The sequence below is a fragment of the Homalodisca vitripennis genome, chromosome X (genome assembly GCF_021130785.1).
Source record: "Homalodisca vitripennis isolate AUS2020 chromosome X, UT_GWSS_2.1, whole genome shotgun sequence".
Lineage (NCBI taxonomy): Eukaryota > Metazoa > Arthropoda > Insecta > Hemiptera > Cicadellidae > Homalodisca > Homalodisca vitripennis.
Window position 1 is genome coordinate 94,380,257 of NC_060215.1, and position 21,324 is coordinate 94,401,580.

General features: G+C 33.6%; 1 protein-coding gene across 7 annotated transcripts in view; it reads right to left on the reverse strand.

The window, feature by feature from the left end:
• Window positions 1-21,324, reverse strand: part of LOC124369581 (epidermal growth factor receptor kinase substrate 8-like protein 1) — a 104,632-nt gene that overhangs the window by 24,147 nt on the left and 59,161 nt on the right. For 5 of the 7 annotated variants that reach the window (XM_046827617.1, XM_046827619.1, XM_046827616.1 and 2 more), the window contains 4 exons: window positions 18,345-18,520; window positions 16,301-16,568; window positions 14,706-14,855; window positions 5,074-5,176 (listed from right to left, as the gene is read on the reverse strand). In XM_046827617.1, the coding sequence (XP_046683573.1) occupies window positions 5,074-5,176; window positions 14,706-14,855; window positions 16,301-16,568; window positions 18,345-18,520 (697 nt within the window). The remainder of the gene's footprint in view (window positions 1-5,073; window positions 5,177-14,705; window positions 14,856-16,300; window positions 16,569-18,344; window positions 18,521-21,324) is intronic. The other 2 variants (XM_046827620.1, XM_046827618.1) reach the window with 1 other exon arrangement.

The window sequence follows — 21,324 nt, forward strand, 5'->3', positions numbered from 1 at the left end:
TCAATATTTGCCTAAACTGAAGTCTGACATGAACCAATGTACTCTAATTTTCAGCTCACTGGCTAAGGTTGTGGAAATCTACTCCAATTTAACTTAGTGCAGCTCCTTATCTCAACCACCCCTATAATACACTTACTGTACAGAACTTATATGTGTAAAAGAGGCTTAAATCAAGAGGTACAGGATATGTAAGATGTTGCTTCTCATGTTTCTATTTAATAATATGTCTAAAACTCCAAAATAATTCTGCCCCAATGATGAGTAGTGAGTTTGATACCCAACTGGAAAACTGAATGAATGTTCTCACTGTTTTCTTTAACCATCACTTAATGTGGTTAACATCAGAAGTGAAAACAAAATGCCATAACTTGGTAGAATTCAATAATGTAAATGCAAACATCTTGAACGAATAACAGTGATAAAATGGTAACTCTTTACAAGAACTGAGTATTACACTGAGAATCAACCCATCTGCACCTTTGTAGTTGCTCATATTTTTTGTTTTCATATCTGTTAAAAATATATAGCGAGTTCCTAACCCTGTAGTTAAACTCTAGGAAGCACATTCTTCCCATCAACATAGATCCATAATCATTCCTTTTGGAGCTACCGGGCTCCAAAATTAGCTTACAAGTATAATTTTTCATCACTGGAACACATTTAATTATTGAATTGTTACAAAATGTGATACTTAAGATTTTGGTCACAACAAAATCTGTAATTTTCTTTCAGCCTTGTTTTCAGTACAGCTGTTAATTGTGATAAAGAAATCTTACTGAATAATTAGTAATTAAGCATATTAAGTGGAGTTTTGTTGCAACAAACAAACAGTGTCTATATAATTTTAAGCCTAGTAGCTAGCTTCGAAAGAGGATATTTACAGACCCACGTTCATAAAAAGACAAACTATTATGTTTATTGTAGAATATTCTCCCAACAGGCTTTTAATAGATCTAGTCTAGAAACATATATATATATATATATATATATATATATATATATATATATATATGCGACAAGTTTTAATAGATATTGGTCATCATCTTAAGATGATCAATTTGTATATAAATTAACTATTAAAAAATGTTTGTATATGAATTTTAAAGACCCTGATTATTTATGCTGAATGATTAAGTAAAATATGATTGTAAAATCGTTTGGACTTTAAAGTCATTTCTGTGTCAACTTTTTATAAATTGATGAGAGGCTCGTAGGCAGGAAAGGTTTCAATAGCAAGCATAGTTTTCAAGATCTGACTATTAAGAAAATTATGACAGTCAGAACATAAATCCTAAACTTCCTGTGAAAACATTGGCTATCTGTAAGTTCTTTCACCTAATGAATGAATTCCTTACAAATATAATGAACTTGATACAAATAAACTATACACTACATTTTTGCATAAGTATCATTTCAGTATGTTTTTTTTTTTTAATTAGCCACATTTTAGTTTATTGAAGTGCAAAAAATTAGTATATTTATATTATGACAAACCTAACAATAAAAATACTCATTTTATTTATAAAATATAAAAAATACATTATCGTAAATATTAGACTATGTGATTTATAACATAAATATAACACATTGTTAACAAAATATTATGTAATATGTAACATACATTAATTTATGTAAATCTGTATAGTTAACTTGTTATAATTTTTTCTACATACACACATTTGTTATAATATTTACAGTTTTGTTGAAAATAAAGAAAAACAAACAGTTACCTCAAATGTCTATATTAAAATAACCTTGATCTTTATTTCCTTTAGCATACCATTAAATATAATACTGATTCACTTCTCTACCTGCTTCACTCACTTACAAAAACCAGATATCTAATAAATTTCAACTAGAAAAAATTATCAGTTTTAAAGGAAGTTGTAAAACATAAAAATGTATTAATTTGGTAAAAATATTTCTAGTGTAATAATTCCTTCTAGTTTTATATATAGAACTTTTTACCCTCCATTTTTTCACTCATTACCTTTAAGTATTCCTAATTCATTTATTAAGGCTGGTGAATTGTATAATAGAGTCATTAAAATAAAAAAGATTATATTTTTATAGTAGAATATAATATTCAATAACAAGTACAATAGCCTATAAAATATCTATTAAGGCAAATAATTAGTTCTCATCATGCTATTGATGAAAATATATATACAAAATAACAAAATATACAGAAAATTAATATAATAAGTTGGTGACATAAATGCACACCACCATTAATAATTCATGCTAAATAGATATTATTCCTGGTTATACTAGGTGTATTTTTTTAAGCAAGGGCTGTTTTGTTGTATACAGGAATAGTCTAAATAAGTGTTGCAATGTGTATGTGTATATGATAAAGCCTGCTTCGTATCCCAGCAATCAGCAACAGGAACAACTATGCTCAGTTGCAGCTCTGTAGCTAAGCTGTACGGTCTTTTCTGCTTTTAAAATGTTCAAGATTATTGAATAGCCCGCCCATGCGAGGTTAGGTCAGTAATACAGCTTTTGTTGGCAAGAAACCTTTCTACTAAATGCATTCTCTGGCACATTTGTGAATTTTACTGTGAAAAGTGTACAGGCGGGTTAAAGACTCCAAATATGGCCGTGATAATCACATATCTTTGATCACAGATGATCGTGTAGCCTTAGTTGAATAAAACATTTGTGAGGACGATGCTTCAAAATACCCACCCTTTGAAATGAATTTCCTTAAGTATAGGCTTACTAAATTTCTTCTGAAAAAAAAAGACTTTAAGAAAATGTACTCCTGTTGGATCTTTCCAAAGTGGAGGGATACAAAAGCAAAAGGCTTGAGTGTTTGATGGACTTTTGCTGATAACATATTGAGTAAATTGGAACTGGAGACGAAAAGTGTGTTTCACACTCCACATCCTGAACCTGCACCACACCCTCAACACTAGTAGCTTGAACATTTCATATATGTGACAAGTTTATATGAAGAGGGTATTCTAAATGTAGTTGAAAAGTAAAGGGGTGGGTGTCTTATTTTACCAGGTGGAGTTAGGGCTATGAAGCCTTCTCTAACACTTAAGCTGAAGGTATGATAAAATGTGAAAAACCTTAACAGCTACGTTGAAACATACAGAAAAGTATACAGAATCTGAAAGTAAATTTGTTTCTAGAACAATTTCTTTAATTTTAATTAATTTTCAAACAGCTCCTACTTAAAAACCCCTTGTAATACTATATGAAAATCTAAGTCAAATTTGTAGTCTTGCTAAAAATTATTTATATCCGAAACACATTTTTTAAAGTATTGTACATAAAATTGTGTTCATAATCTAAAAATAAACCTATGCTCTATGTATGTATATATATATATATATATATATATATATATATATAATATATCTAGCTACAACCTCTAGCTTTAACAGCATTTCTACAACCTTTGACTATTTAACACTGTACCATTTATACTTAATACTTAAAAAAAGATAAGTACACTGTTCCAAGTATAAACAATTTGTACAATGAAGCTAGATAAATAAAAGCACTTTGTAGTTTAGTACTCAAAACTACCTCAAGTTTTAATCGTTGGTCTACATTTGAAACAATAATTACAATTACTATAATTCAAAACTGGTAAGTATAAACTGGCATTTTGCAAAACAGCTTAAACTGACATGGCAATACTGTATACTGATAAATTAAAATAAACTACATTAATATTAACTTGTTACAACAAATTTGTCATTTATGTTAGTATTCAAAATAGTACTTTATACAGAATCCAAAAAAATATTTGCCTTTAAAAATAGGCAAAAAATAATATAATAGCGTAGCAATAAAACATAAGAGACTTGGATTGGATAACCACAAGAATTTCAGACTAAAGTAGAAATTTGATATAATTTCATCCTAAAAGTAATTTAAAGTATGTCAGTCACTTAGTTATAGTATTATTGTCAATAATCCAAGTTGTGTTTATTAAAGCTTGATACCACTTTTTTGAAATAATATAAAAATTAACATTTTAGTCTTATTTATTTTAAGTGTACATAATTATGCAAACTGTTAAATGTAAACTCTAAAATTCATTTTCCATTCCATTAAGTTTTGACTATTCCCTCCCACCTTAGTAAAATGATTTATTTTATTCTGGGCAGTGATCCTTACAGTGTTCAAGCAAACACTTTAGTGGGAAAGACATATGAACAAAAAATTATTTTGTATCTCAGTATAAACTCAAAAGTAAGGAACGAAATAGAATAAAACATGTTAATTTCTAGTAATTTAACTTAGAGCCGGTTCAACTGCTTCCCAGGTTCCTCACCTCAGCCAATTGCGTAGCAAATTTTAATTTTAATTTGCGGGTTCTAAGAAATATTTTATGAAGTCTTGCAGTTGTCATTAGGTTTCGAAACTCCACTTAAAATAAAATATTAGGTGAAAGAGATGGACAGTGTCTTTTATCTCTCTCACAATATCCATTCATTAACTTTACACATTATATTTTGATACTCGTGTGTCATATATTTAACATAACATTGTTATAAAATGTGTTGATAGAAAATAACAAAATCTTATTTGAACTAAATTTGTCTTTGAAATAATTCTTGGATAGTACCAAGTACCATGGGAACACAGAATAAAATGAATTATAAATTATTAAAAACATGTTTTCTTAGTAATAAAAATTCATCAATCCAAGTAACTATTTTACAATGTAAAACAGACATAAACAAAATGTTAAACTAATGTAACAAAAAGAACAAAAGCAGATAAAAAAATGTAAATAGATATAAATAATAATATAAATTTATCTGGTTTATAGTCATACGGACTCTATTTTTCCAAGTTAAAAAGAATGGTGATGCCTGTGAAAACAAAAGCTTTTGCACTGCGGTACAGTGATACAGCTGTCACAATGGTTGTAACATAACACAAACGTCTCAAGCAATGCCGAGGTGAGCCAAGCTTGCAATGACACAGCACACGACAGTCGAGACATGGTACAGTAGCATGCGTGTGATGTGATGTGATGTGATGTGTGGTGTGGGTGCGTGTGTCACTCTCACTTCCCGCTAAGCTAAAAGTAGCGGAATTCACCTTTCTTGCCGGTTCGTTGATTTCTCACCCAGTCAGCAGAGGCGGGTACGGGAGCGGGGGGTGGAGCCGGAGGCGATCTAGTGTTCTCTCTAACTTCTCTTTCCTAAAAACAGAGAAATAGGAGTAAACATAGAAGGATTCAACAAATACGTAAAGAATTATTTTTAGGCTTAGAAATGCAGTAGTATAAAGATAAAAATGTAAGTACATTACATTTGAATATAAATTATATTTTGTAGGTGAACAAAATTTATATAAGATTTAGGCTCCTGCCAATCAACATTTTTTGAACTTCTATTCATTACATGCATTAAAAAAAAGTTTAATTACTTTTTCTCTTAACACAATAAACGTTATTCCCATTCTTTCACATTTTATTAGTAAAGTTTACACTTATATGACCATAAATTGTGCTGAGAGGCAGACAGGTACACCATATATAGATCAAAACTCACGTGTTTATATATCACCAAGTGATTACCACCTTTTTCCAGTGACAAAGATCTGGTTCACAATGCAATGCTTCGATATTGATGCCAAACTTCACACTGGCATTAACCAGTGGTTGAGATCTCATGCAGTGAATTTCCTCAAAGTTGGAATAAAAAAAAAAACTTGCCACGGAATGATAAAAAGCCTCAATTTGAAAAGGTATTACATTGAAAAATAGAAAAAAAGATTGTATCTTTAAAATGTAATGATAAATGTTTTTTCTTTCACTTCGTTAATTTTTTTATTTCAAAATGTTTGTTATTTTCTTGACAGCTCTTTTATATATATATATATATAAGATATATATATATATATAAAAAACGCACATGCTTACATTAATCATCTCATTTATAAAATACACTTATACTAACAATAACAGTGAGTCAATACGTTTGGTTTTAACAGAAAACAGACAGATTAAGTAACAATTTAAGTCAATTTAATGTAATAAGTTAAAAGACCTTACATTACTAGGTAATTGAATTATATAAAAGGATTTTATTCACAACAAAAACATGGGTGTAACTGCAAAACTAATTAACACAATACTACATTTCATAATAACTTTGTCAAGGTTCCCACTCAATCTTAATCGTCAAATTCACGGCTCTTTCACGGTTTTTATGGTAAAAAGAATAATAATTTTAGGTGATTGTTTTATAAACAATATTACAAATAAAAATTGAAAAACGATGGTGATTCTTTCACAAGGAGTGGCCAGTTTTAGTGTTTAGCACCAAAACGTGCCCACGAGCGCATGCAGTGAGTGTGTGTCTGTGTGGTGAGTGGGTGAGGACTCTGCACTTTTGGTATCTGTTGCCGGTTTCCCATTTCAACTCAGCTTGAATACAGGTGTGTTTCATTTCAGTTCATTTCTCAGATGTTTCTCAGTAAAACTATTTCAAATTTTCCTTGTTTCAAACGAAACACTTACATAACGATGTCGATGTACAGAAATGGACGGATGCATCTAAATTATAGGAATTCATTTTAGGCTACGGCTACTACACCAGCAGGATGCGGTATGTTAAATATTGATCATAAAAGGGGATAAATTTGCCGTCTGTATCATACCACAGCTCCTACTATTAGTTGGCCTCTAGGAGCGGTTCACCAAGCGAGAATTGCGCAAGCCTAACACGGCGGCTCACGGCGATCGTTCCTGGCACATTTGAGCAGTTTCACACAGGTCAAAAAATGCCAACGCAAGAGTCAGCATCATACTGCAATTAGTTTCCCTTCCCCACCTAATTCAGCAGTTGTCTCTTGATGAAACAATGTAAATGAAAAACATTTTTAATAATGCTTCGCTGTTTTGTGATTTAAGGTGACGTAGAAGAGACTGAAGAGTGGCAAGACAGTTTTGAGTTTATCCACTCTTAGGTTCCAGGTTTCTAAGTCAGTTTTACCTACTAATGCTGCACTCAGAGCTTAGGAAAGATGCCAGAATAAAAAAAAATTATTAGTATGTTCCCGAAAGATTATTCAACAAACATATGTGGAATATTAACTTGTTTCTTGATTCTAAAACACAGGCCTACACTCTACTTCTATTACAAACCGTTCAATGTTTAGGTCGCACATTTTAAACAGCAAAACAATGTAAATAACATCACAACTGAAATGAAACACACCTGAGTATTCAAGCTGAGTTGAGACACAAGAACCGGCAACAAAAGCCAGAAGAGCTGAGCCCTGGATCATTGCACACGCTCGTGGCGCGTTTTGGCACTAGACACTGAAATCGGCCACTCTGTGTAAAAGCACTGTGGTCACCCATTGTTTACAATTCCATAAGTCCAACAAGCTAGCAGTTGGCAATTTGTGAATGACACAGTGTGAAAAGCTGTTTTACTTTTTGTTGGAGTTTCGTAGCCCATATCAAACCGGCCTTAGTAGTGTATTGAATCACATTATGAAGTGGTTCACACGAGCAAGTACGAGCTAGCCGATCGCAGCTGACCGTTACCACTACTAGATGCCAGCAGACAGCTGTGAGGTAGTACATGTGAGAGCATTGGACAGTTCAGAAGGGCTGCCAGTTGTTCACTAATACTGGTGGTCACTTCACTATTCTTAGAATGTGAATGCCAGTGTGTTCGACTTAGAATTGTTTATACAAGAAATTATAAACAATGGAGCCATCTAGGGCATCACAATTAATAACGTTTTCTAGTAACACATATTGGTACTTTGGTGATATACGGAGGTTACTCTGTCCGTATCTACTACTGGTTATTACATGATATAAGTAGGTAAATACACATGTATGTATTATAAATGGAAAAAGTTATAGTTAAATTTTACGAACGTTCAGGTGGCCTGAGCTTGAAATTAGGTACTAGATGGTTGTTTTTCTTCTTTCGCAAAATGTGCACAGTGGCACCTGGCACCACCAAAGCCCTGATGGTCAGGGCATATCAGATTTTTTCCGATCTCAATGACGTGCCAGATCGTCCAACGTGATTTGACGAAGTTGAATTTACTACCTTGAGGGATGTTTTTCTTCTTTCGACATGAGTGCGGGATGGCGCCGAGGTCCCATCGAAGCCCGCACTGAAGTTCAGGGGTATTTACATGTTAGCTATGAATAAAGCAGGAAGTTTATACAGGGTGCGGCAAAATAACCTCCCTATTTTTAAATGCTAATAAAAACCACAGTTTTTTCAAAAAAACAAATTTATTCATTTTAACTTATTCTATGACATGGGAAGTTTTTTCTACTTTCTTTTAAAAAGAATATGAGATAAGTGGTGGACGTGGTTATCAATACACTGTTGCAAGCGAATTCTGAAACTGTCATGGACTCTCTCGAGCATGGCTTGAGGTATGCGCAGAACTTCCTCCCGTATAGCAGGTTCCTTCCTTCAGATCTTGCAGGTTTCTGGGGTGATGTTTGAACACTTCGGCCTTTAAGTAACCCCACAGAAAAAAGTCACATGGGGTTAAATCGGGTGATCGCGCTAGCCACACAATATCCCCTCCCCGAGAAATCAATTGGCCAGGAAACATTTGCCTCAAAATGTTCATTGCTATTCGGGCAGTATGTGCTGTGGCACCGTCCTGCTGGAACCACACATTCTCGAAAGCCCTCTGTTGCAGGGCAGGTTCAACAAATTATGCTAGCATGTTGGCATACCTGTTTGAGTTCACAGTAACAACATTGCCATCCTCTTCAAAAAAATGAGGGCCAATGATTCCACATTGTGATAACGCGCACCAAACAGTCACACGTTCACAATGAAGAGGCCTCTCATGGATTTCCTTCGGGTTGTTTTCACTCCAATAGCGAAAATTCTGTTTATTCACACTTCCAGACAGATGGAAATGCGCTTCGTCACTGAAAAAAACAACAGCGTCTGGTGGGAGACTTTCCAAGATTATTTGACACGCTTCCATACGACTCTGCCAATCACGTTGAGACAGCTCTTGGACAACAACCATCTTGTAAGGATGGAAATGAAGATCCATGTGTAGGATTCGACGAACACTACGGTCGGACATTTGAAGGGCGGCTGCATGTTTGCGAGCTGATCGCTGAGGAGACTGCAAAACTGATTGCCTAACTGCATTAATGTTTTCTGGTATACGAGCACTACGAGGTCTCTCACCTCGTTTTTTCACAACAGAACCAGTTTCTCTGAAGTTTTTCACCCACAGCACAATAGACTTGCGGTCCGGTACTGAATCACGAGGAGGAATGTGAAACCGGGTTGAGCCATGATAACTGATTCATTGCTACAAATGAACGCTTCGACCGCAAAAGCTCTCTGTGCACTCGTCCAGACCATGATGGCGACTGACGACTGGTGCCTACGGGCGGAGCGTCACTTAAACTTCCCTCTCTCCTGCGTCGATTGCGGCTATCCCCACCATTCTGAGTGCCTCCCTCTACTCACAATAAAGCAATGAAAATAGGGAGGTTATTTTGCCACACCCTGTATTTCAGTAATGTATTTTTTACTGCAAACACAATAAAGTATCACGTGAAAATAGTACCAAAATTTGAGTGTATATTTTTACGTGCTCCCTTTAGTAGAATAACCAAATTATTATTAAATGCATTTCTCTTGTTATGCATAACTACTAGCTCTGGTGAGAAAATATGCTTATAAAGTACTATAATTGTAAAATAATGATAAAAAGTTGTCAGATAAAGAAATGTTCATAAATATGTTTATATTTTTAAAGTGATCTATCTGATTATAAGTGACAAAAACAAACAAATAAAAATAAGTCAAAGTTTTTATTTAGCAGTGCATACATATAATATGAAATATTACAAGTGAAAAAAGTATTAACATCATAGTATCAACAACAAAAAATGTTTATAATTATTAAGGCATCAACACATCCATGGATTTGCCGAATCCACCGACATTGATATTTCAAGAAAGATTAGGTTTGACTGTGAAGACTGGTGGCCTGTGTGAACCATCCAATGCTCCACCAAACACTACCAAGTTCTATGACACGTCAATGTCAAATGCAACCTATAGTCATGGTGGTTATTTGCAATCGTCGCGTCTGCATGTTGTGGTCACTGCGATCAGCTCGCTCATGTGAACCATTGTGAACTTGATCAGGTACACCACTAAATCATGCCAGGACCGATTACTGCGATTAGGCTTACACGATTCTCGCCCACGTGTGAGAACTGGACCTTATTATACAGGGTGTATATTATGTCTGGAAACACCCAAATATATCCTTTAATAATTTAAATATAAATTTGAAACCTCTTACAATCGTGATAGAGATTGGGCATCTACTTTTTGGAACAATGTTTTGTTATGTCACACCAACGGGGGGACGTCCTGCGAGGGTATCGTGAATATTCTTAATGGAAGCCTATACCTTGTGATACATAATTTTTAAAGGTAATAGCTTACCGAATTGAATGCCACAAACCGCATCTCAAAGGAATTATTCTATCAGAAAATAGAGCATTTTTAGTATTGAAAATTTACTGATGTTCAACAATTGTAATTTTAACATGGTTCTTGCCACAAAATGTGTTACACTAATTTTTTAGCATTTTTTTAAATGTTCAATTAAATAAAACAAAAATTTCATTTTAAGCTGGGTTCTATTTAGCACAAATTTGCCAGTTTTTTATTACAGTACAATTATGGAAATACTTATGTTATTGATTTCTTATTACAAATAAAAAATAATGTATGCTGTTAGAAAAGTCTTACAACAAACGTTTTACCTGCATTTGGTGTCAAAGCAATTTGTTCGAACTGTGTTCCTTCTACGGTTTGACAATGAGCCAATCTTGTGTAAAATGATTCGACAGAGTTGCCTAACATTTCTTCAGTTATCAAAGCAATCTCCTCTATAATCCTGTTTCTTAGGTCTTCCAAATTATGAGGCTTTCTTCTATAAAACCATTGGATTTTAAATGACCCCATAGGAAATAATCGATTGGTGACAAATCCGGAGATCTTGGAGGCCATTCGATTTCTCCTCTTCGGCCAATCCATTTATGAGGAAACCTTAAATCCAAATACTCTCTTACCTGTCTCCCATAATGGGGTGGAGCACCATCCTGCTGAAAACCATACATTATCAAAGTATTCTCCTGATGCAATTTGAATAGCTGGGATTATTTCATTTTGGAGCATATTGTAGTAAAGTTCGGCATTTAAATTTCCATTGATGAAAAAAGGGTCCAACAATTTTGTTACCTAAAAATTCCACACCATACGTTCAGTTTTTGTGGTTGCTGTGAATGGGACTCAGTAATCCAATGTGGGTTTTCACTAGCCCAGTAACGGCAATTGTGCCTGTTAACATTGCCATTTAGGAAAAAAGTTGCCTCATCAGAAAATAGTATGTTGGTCAGAAAATCTCTATTGTCATCACATTTGCGCATCACAAGTTCACAAAAAAACTCAACTCTTCTGTCGTAATCATCCTCACTTAACTGTTGGGACTAAATGAACTTTAAATGGTTTGTATTTATTAATTTTCAAAATCTTACTCACAGACATAGGGTGCATATCATGTTGCTGTGCAGCTTTTCTGAGCGATGTATGTGGGTCTTCAATTAAATGTTTGCAAAACATCTAGTGCATGTTCTTCATCTGTTGCAGATTGTATCCTACCCGACTTTGGCCGATTACGTACACTCCCTGTCATTTCAAAACGCTCAATAGTTTTTGATATTGTTGAAACACTTATGGGATTCCTTTCTGGGAAAGTGTCCATTAAACAAATTACAAACTTCCCGATAAGATCTTTGACGATCGCCATATCCTCGCATCATCAACAGAGTAATTCGTTCTCTTTCAGGACAATTCCATTAAAATGCCAAATAAAAACTGAACTACTGTAATTAGATTAACTTGTTGACAGCAATGCTTCAGAGACACTGATTAACTCGACAGGAATGATATGACCTTTGTCCATTTGTAATTCCCAAGCTTAGACCTGTCTAGTGAAAGCTCCATGCTCAACAAACTGAAACCTGTAGACCAGATGATTAATAACACAATAATGTTTCTCATAGGCTAGTGACCTTTGTCTCTTTAAACCTTCCTGCTGACTGGAAAAACACCAAGTACAGATTCATAAGTAATCAGAGAAAGTGACTCTTAAGTTTTATTCATTGTAATAAAAAACTGGTAAATTTTTACTAATGAAACCAGCTTAAAAATAAATTGTTTATTTTATTTTAATTGAACATTTAAAAAAATGCTAAAAAATTAGTGTAACACATTTTGTGGCAAGAAACCATGTTAAAATTACATTGTTGAACATCAGTAAATTTTTCAATACTAAAAATGCTCTATTTTCTGATAGAATAATTCCTTTGAGATGCGGTTTGTGGCATTCAATTCAGTAAGCTATTACCTTTAAAAATTATGTATCACAAGGTATAGGCTTCCATTAAGAATATTCACGATTACCCTCGGCAGGACGTCCCCCGTTGGTGTGACATAACAAAACATTGTTCCAAAAGTAGATGCCCAATCTCTATCACGATTGTAAGAGGTTTCAAATTTATATTTAAATTATTAAAGGATATATTTGGGTGTTTCCAGACATAATATACACCCTGTATAGTCACGGCAACGATGCATGTTGATTAATTTAATTGCAAGTTGAAGTGATTTTCACGGTTTGTAAATTAAATTTGCAGCAATACAATATGTACATACTTTATATTTGGATGACACCTCTTCTATACACAAATCATATCTCACATAACAATATTAGAGAACGTTTTTCTACATGTGAAATAATTCAAGCCTTGATAACGATATTGGCCTGATTTGGTCATTTGAAAAGAGCCTAGCCTAAAGTGTGATACAATCTTACAACTTCAATTACTAAATTATGCCCTGGTTGATGTTTATGTGCAGGAAAACATATAAAAGAGGAAGTGCTGCTTTTTCAAAAGTCTCAGGTTTAGAGCACTAAGTAAGAAAGTTTAATATTGGGCGGTACAGTATAAAAAAAGCATCCACTTGGCTCTGTGAGGGATCTGCATGTCATGTTCAAGATCTCTGTGTATGTCAGTGTTTATGGGCCCATTTAAATACACATTAAACAATTTTTTCCATTCCCATCTGTGAACGACCATGTAAGCTAGTGTGAAATGGCCTTAAGAGGAGATAGAGGTTTTTCCAAGTTTTGTACTTTGATCAATGTAAGAATTTAAATGTACCCTCTCCCAGAGTTTTTGACACCTGAAAGGAATAAATAACAAACTTTAAACCAAGAACATTTACACTGTTCATGAAAATGTAAGGAAAAAATATTCTTTGTTTGAAGGTTATTTTTGATGATGGAAGGATTGTGAAGGAAACAGGATTTTTCCGGACATTTGCCATCGTTCAGTGAAACAAGAAACGCTACGTTTCGAGATCTGCAATCGGATCTCTTCTTCAGGTAAAGAACTAACCATGAAAAAATATTAATACAAATTTAAGCAAAAACATACTTGAAATTGTAGACCAACATTGATAACTGGAAAATAAAGTACTCTTAATGGGCATTGCTTAGTCAAAAACTGGCCTATTTAGCCAATATAACTTCAAAAATATTAGAGGCCTACACTACAATTTCATATGTTAGCTTATGAATATTGAATACAAACAAATTTCAATTTTGTCCTTCATTTTTCCAACTGTCTGTGTACCCAATTTTCAGAGATTAAAAAAATATATCAAACCAATAAAGTGTAGAAATATGAGTGGCTCTACTGTACAGAATTTAGCCGTAATAGGATTAAAAATGGATAGAAAGTAGATAAATGTATTATATATACTGTTTTACATATTGGCTACAGTAATATTTATGTTATATTATATAATATTTGTTTTACTGTTAATTATTATTAATATAATTTATAAGGAAAAGACGTTTTAAAAAACTAGTATTAGTCTTTAAGCAGTGGCAAATTGGGCTGTTTTAAAGTAGCCATAACCCAATATATATTCTCAATTTGCATCAAGTCAAAGTGTGTCTATAACTATATATGGACGGACCAAGTTTTATTAGCATCATAAAAGCCCACGTCTTCAGTTGTCATCTACATTTTAGTTAGTGTGAAACTGCCCAATTTCTTGCTGTGGAATTGCATTCAGTTCACATAGTGTTTTGCTGCTTTAATGACTGTTAATATGAAAGGCTAAGTATTAAATTTAAGTGATGAATTTCGTATGTTGATAAACAATTCGAGATTCTGAGATATCTGAGTAAATGATTTTACACACTTATATCCGCTTTTGTGAGATTTGACATTAAAATTCGTTTTTGTGCTTGAACTGATAACTGGTGAAGAACAAAAACATTTTGCAGATATGCTTTAAGGATCATTACGATAATCATATTTTTGTGAAATCTACCTAAAAGTGTGATACTAGTTAAAAAAATTAATTCATAATTTTTAACAGTTTGGTGCTCAGTTTACAATGTATCTTTGATGGTCCTGCACCTTTCATTAGGGGGTTTTCCATACCCCACTCTAGTTGGCCCCTGGTGAACAAAATCATGGCTACGTCCCTGACATGAACTGAAAAATTTAGACTGACCTGACTAGTTGGAGGGAAGTGTGCTAACAATGAGAAAGTAGTAAGTGGAAGAGAAGAGGTAGCAATGCAGGTTGTATGAGAAGGGTACGGTACCTGTGAGAAGTGCTGAGCATAGAGGGGGTTGCTGAAGATTACCTGTTCTCCAGCAGAGGGGTGGTAAGCAGTGACGATGGTGTGGGGTACGTGGGCTATCTGGCCACGGCTGTTGCGCGTTTTCCACCACTGCCGGTTGTCATCCAGCACCTGTAGACGAACAACTTAGTCACATATACAATTAATAACACTCAGTACATGAGTGATTCAATAATTATTTAGCTGAAATTTAATACCAGTATATCTATAACAGTAAAAACCAATTAAAACTAAATATCTCACAAAATAACTACAGAATTTTATGTAGGCCGTTTTATATCCAATGGTATAACTGTCAAAAATATAAAAGGGAATCAGAAAAAGGTCCATTAGTTTGATGAATTGTTGATAGCATTAGGCTTTATCATGTGATACCACTCACACTGGTGGCAACAATTTGATCATATATAATCATCATTTTGTCACATTTTAATCACTTTGGCACTTTGATATCAAATTCACAATACTTGTTAAGTTATTACATGCAGTAGAACCATCAAGTGCAACAATATTAGTTTTCTCATATTTCTCCATTATTCTACATGTTCTTTGAATTTGTACCTGTATGACCACTCTATGCACTGAAAACATTGAAAATGACATCCTTCGTAGTGAAAGACTGTTAAAATTGTAACAGACATTGTATGATTAGATGACAGTAAACTTTAAATAATTATGCTTTCCTATAACATTTTGTTTTTTCGATGATGCCCTGTAAAATGTACAGTGTAATAAGATTTGGTCAATTAAGTATACTGAAGTAATAAACGTGTATACAAGATACTTCATATGCTGAAATAAATTACACACTATGTAAAGACCACTAGATACACTGTGACAATAATAGTTTCCCCAAATTAACTGAAGGTCATACATCGCACAATAGCGAGAATGTAATATATTTTTATTTTGTTAGCACAGCAAAATAAAAATGGCTATCACAAGCACGTTTAAAGAAAGACAGTGGAACAAAATTTTACTTTAAAACGCCTTAAATCCAAGTAACGGTTTTCCGCTAATTTGTACTTGTAAAAAACTCATTTGATAAATTTGCTCTTGGTACTGTTTTGGAAATATTTTGTGTTCCTGAAACATGTGTTTGTTACAATTACCATATGTTGCTGTACTAAATGCCAAATAAACTTTATGCCTTTTCCCTTCCATTTATTTTATATTTTACTACTATTGTTATTATTATGACATTCTGGCAGTTATGACAGCATATTTTGTAATTAATAAACCAAGTTCATGTAGAAAATATTATTTTTGTGTTTTATAATATTTAATTCTGAAAGTTTGTTACCATAGCAATAAAATTATGCTTAAAAATAAGGGGTTGCTAATCTTTAAAAAACACTTTTAAAGAGCTGTGGTTAGTTGTATACAAGGATTAAACTTTTATGCAAGTGAAATGATTTTCTTTGTTCTGGAGTTCAAAGGGTTAGAAAAGTGGTACATATTCTTATGTAAACTATTTAGTAATTATAAAGTTTTAAATAAGTGATTAATAACTAGAAATTTCTAAAAGGAACTGAGTAAACTAATGACTGCATCACCTCTAAATACTCTCCCCGAATAACTGTGAGTTCTTTGTCGTTGTTAGCAGTGCGTGGGTAGGTGACCTGAACAATCTTAGCGCCACTGGCACGCAGTTCGTCCAACCAGCGTGCCTGAGACCGTTCAAACCTCTCACCACTACCCCCTACACGACCACTACGCTCAATGGAGTCAGCAGAGATGTCACTGCGTGCACTCGGGTCCCTTGGAGCTTGTGATGGTGATGGGAAGTCTGGATCAGAGCCTCCAGGACTTTGAGAGTACTCTCTGTAAGCAATCAAACTTGTAAGCTTTGCATATTTATAAAAAAAAATCAAATACTATGGTAAAATAATATATAAAACAGCTGTTCTAATAAGGTTTTAGAAGTGTTAATAATAAAATGTTTCTAAATTAATTTATACTTTTTTACAATTTAAGATGGTAAACTGATATAGTTGATAATATTGAACATTTGCATTAAAGACTACAATAGTCCGCCAAAACTACAATATTAAATCTTATTATATATACAAGGAATGAATGAGTTTTTGATGGTTTCTTAGCAATGTTATCATGTGAACTCCATATTAAATTACAATCTACAAACTTTGTACGAATTTTACACAATTAACAACTGGGTTATCATGATTTGTATCAGACCTTGCAGACTCTTACTATTCTTCACCTTTAACAGGAATTTAGTTAATCCACACATAAGACTAATCTATATGGGGTTTTCCAAAAGACTTAGGCTACAAGAAAATATTTCCTCAGAAATTAACTTAAAAGAAACAACTTTTAAATAAAAGTTGAATGTTTTAAAAATCTCTATCCACTTGTGTGATTGGGTTTTTATTCTCGTGGATTTTTTATGGGATCAGTTTGGTTTTTGATTTAAATAGGAATCAAAATTTGTTATCGTAGATTTATGTACTACAAAAGTATAAGAAACTTTGGACTGAAAAGTCTTTTTTCTAATTTTGACTTTTCATAAGAATATCAAATTGAAACGTAGGGCCTAATAATTTTTTGACTAGTTTCAGAAGAGGAATAAGAAAATTTAAAAAAAGACAACCTTAAAGAACTGAAGAAAATTTTCCCAGGATGCAATTAGCATGCATTTAGGGATATTTTAGACTATCTATTTATGTAAAAGTTTAATTTATTTTCATTTTCTTGGAAGATAAAATAATAAAGAACATTTTTTTAAGGCTCAGCCGGTATTGATGGCCCCAGAGTACAATTTAACAGGCTGTACACGTAGGTGATAAACATGGATGACAAACGCTGTACACCTATATCCGCATAACGCGCTACTCAGTGCAACATGAGAAATTATTGATGAGAGGCGCTAGAGATTAGGATTGAGTATTGATCTATTTTCTCACAATACGCATTCAGGTTGCTTCCTGAATTTCATAAATCAATACATTTACGCATTCTCATATATACTCTCACTACTGTTAATTGTAATGCACACAAACTAAAATATGATAACAATTCACATTAGACGTGATTAGAGTGATTCAGATGGTTTAAACATACTTGTATACTGCACTTTAAGGGTTAAAATCTAAAACTTAGGTTGAATTTTTTATTTTATTTTTACTTTTTATGGAAACATATTTTATCACGAGTTAATATTCTACATAAAACATATGAAATTTTCATACTAAAAGTCTTTTTAAAATTTGATCATTAACCTTCTAAATCTTGATACTTGTCAAAAAAATGATTATGTTCTATGTTTCACTTTGCTTATTTTATGACAGTCAGGATTAAACAAAAGCTGTTTAAACAAAAGTTTATTATTTTGTAACCCACGATAAAAAAAATATGGGTTCCCATTTAAAAACCTAAGCGAGCTCTTAAAACACCACAGGAATGAAAACCCCATAACACGAGTGGATGAGGTTTTTTAACCATAAAACTTTTATTTGAATTTTTTTCTACAGTTAGTTCCTGAGGAAATAATTCAATGTTGAAAAACTTTGGTCCATCCTGTATATTGAAGGAATGATTGATTGTCTGAGTGATCCAGGATTACAATTATTATGGTACCTGTCTTCCAGCTGGTATCTGTCCTGACGGCTCGGGTAGTTGCGAGTGTCCGGGTAGTAATGTCCCGGATCTGTTGGACTTGCCTCCTGCCTTTCGTCATCGTACACAATGTACTCGTTGTTGTACAAATCGTCCAGTTCCTTCTCTCGGTTGTAATGGGCCTCCCGTAGTTCCGCCTGGGACCACCACATAGTTCAGAAACATTTTCTTGTATAGTCAAAGAAAGAACTTACAAATCCACCACAGAACTGGCAGACAAAAATTATGAGAAGTATCTAAAAATTTCTCTTCTAGTATTTTGTGATTTGTTGTTCCCCCTTACCCCCCCAAAGAGAAAAAGACGGTTGTCTCTGCATGTAGTCCTAAAAGGATCTTTGTGCCTCCCTTACTTATGTTTGTGCCCTCAGAATCTGAGACTTTTACATAAGCCAATCAAATTTGAGGGCTCATGTTCTCTGATGTCCTTGGGATTTTGAGATTAAATTAAGATATGTATGTAAATGTTTTAAGAAGTGGAGTAGAAAAACATACTTTTGTAGTTATATTTAAACAAATAGAAATTTGTTGAACGTTTATTTTTTTATGATTTTGAGAGGGGTTTTGTTACCAAATATATGTTTTATTTTCTCCAAAATCCTTTTATTATGCTCTCTTGATTCTAAAAATAGAATTTAAAAATATTTTTGGTTTCTAAATATAACTAGTGTTGATTTTCTCAGGTACCTAGCTTACAGCTATTCATTTATTTCATTCAAATTTTCTGGATATGTTCACTGAAATATGGAGATGTATATACTAAATTTAGCAACTAAAATAAATGCTTGCACTTCATATTAAAAGATTTTTCATAATAAAAGCACTACATCTTTGTCTTTGAAATAAATCTAAATATTTGTTATAGTACTATAATTTATAACAAAATCATTCTGACAGGAAATGATATACAACAATTATACCAAAACATCACAAAAATAAGTATTTTGTGTTTCTGTGAATATATAAGAAGATATAACATTTCCTGATGTTTCTAAACTATACACATTGTAACAATAATTGACTTGCAGTAATTAACTAAATTTAAATTACTCCCTGATGCCATTTTAAACTTAATGCATTTAACATAACGTGTTGACTGGCATGACCTGGTTGCTCCTAATGATTTTGTATCTGATGCCAAGGACATCTTGACAAGGTAAGTCAAGAATAAACCATCATGAGTTATTAAACAATTCCATGTAATTAGAAATGGTTTCTTAAGTATCAGAGTGACAAGATTTGATACTTTGTCATGTGGCTCTCATGGTGTGGACATGTATTTTTGTCTCCCTTTATTTTGTTTTTTACTTATCACCTATTTTACTTTTCTATTCCAGAATACATATATTCTTACCGATTATCAGTATTCTTTAGGTTTCGTTTTATTACGAGGATTACTGTTGGCTCTCATAGCAGAAGCAAATCACTTAACATCTACTTGTGTGCTAACGCTTTTTTTAATTTCTTTTATGAACAGTGTAACTATCAAAATAAGTGCAGAGCCTGTTAGAGGTACATTATTGCACAAAGTCGAATAAGAAATGAACTAAGATGTAATAATCAAAACAATTTTTTCTTAAGTCATTTTATGAGTTGTAAAAGTAGTATCCATAAAATGTAAACATGAACCGTTTCTTTAACGCTTAGATTACAATATTTAGGTTTTTTTATAATATTGAACAGTGGAAAATATCTGTAACTGTCCAAATTGTGGAAAATATTAGTTGATGGATGGACCAAATCATTTTTGTCAAATCCTAGATAAAAAAAATAAATTTAGAGATATTAATGAATTGGTACTTAACCCTGGAACTGGCAAACGCCCGATATCGGGCGTTTTAGTCGCATCCTAGATGGCAGCGCCCGATATCGGGCGTTTTAATATGTCTTTTATTTCTCAATATTACATACTTAAAACACGATCAAAGAGTATCGGTATTGATACCAATCGAAAGAGGAACGTTCAATAAATAAATAATACACTAATAAATAATTTTATCGTTTTATTACACGTCCAAACGTTTTATAATCTCTAGATAAAAATATGGAGGACGAAATCAAACAATTCGGGAAATGCAAAACCACTGCCTTCTCTCACTGTATTTCAGCTGATGTGAGCAATTCTCGAAATATGACTGCAGGCGTTGCAGTCATTTTTAAAAGACATTTTGGAAGGCCTTCCCATTCTGATTTTGTGAACAGCCACCTGACATGTCAAGTACCTGATGGTTCAGCTACGGTTTACGGCCTCGTAACAAAGCCGAAATATGATACAAAGCCAACATCTTACGATTATGCTCAAGCTTTTGCACAACTCCAAGAGGATTTAAAAAAAAGAAATCTCACGGAACTGATCTGCTCCCCCATGGGATGCGTCCGAGACAAAATATCAGTTGAGGATTTTGTAGCAAAAATAGTGAACTTCCAACTGAACACTGGAGCAAATGTAAAGATTGACACCTTTGAACAACCTACTGCTAAAAGAATCTTGTTCAATGGATATTCACACTCAGAGTTCATCAAATCCCTGCAACATTTCATCTCAATGCAGTATCAGAACAGAGCTGCCACTTACACAACTCCAGCTGAACTCTCCGGTGAAACTGGAAATACAACTGTTGAGTGCAAACAAGCTCCTACATGTGCAGTACTTGAGTCCGTCTCTGCTTGGAAAGATCCGGTTACTTTGGTGACTAGGGCATCGCACGAGTATAATTGGCTACAAGATCTCACAGTCTTCCCGGGGTTGCCTACAGTTGAAAATACACAAGACTCAATTCCTGACAGAGTTGAAGACATCACTTCTGTGGTCGGACAGTCCGATGACTCAACAGCTGGATGGAACAACAACTCACCAGCCATGCAAGACAGTGGCCCACTAACCGATGATCACACAGCAGGTGGGCAGACCATCAACCCACCAACCCAGCAGGCCAGTGGTTTA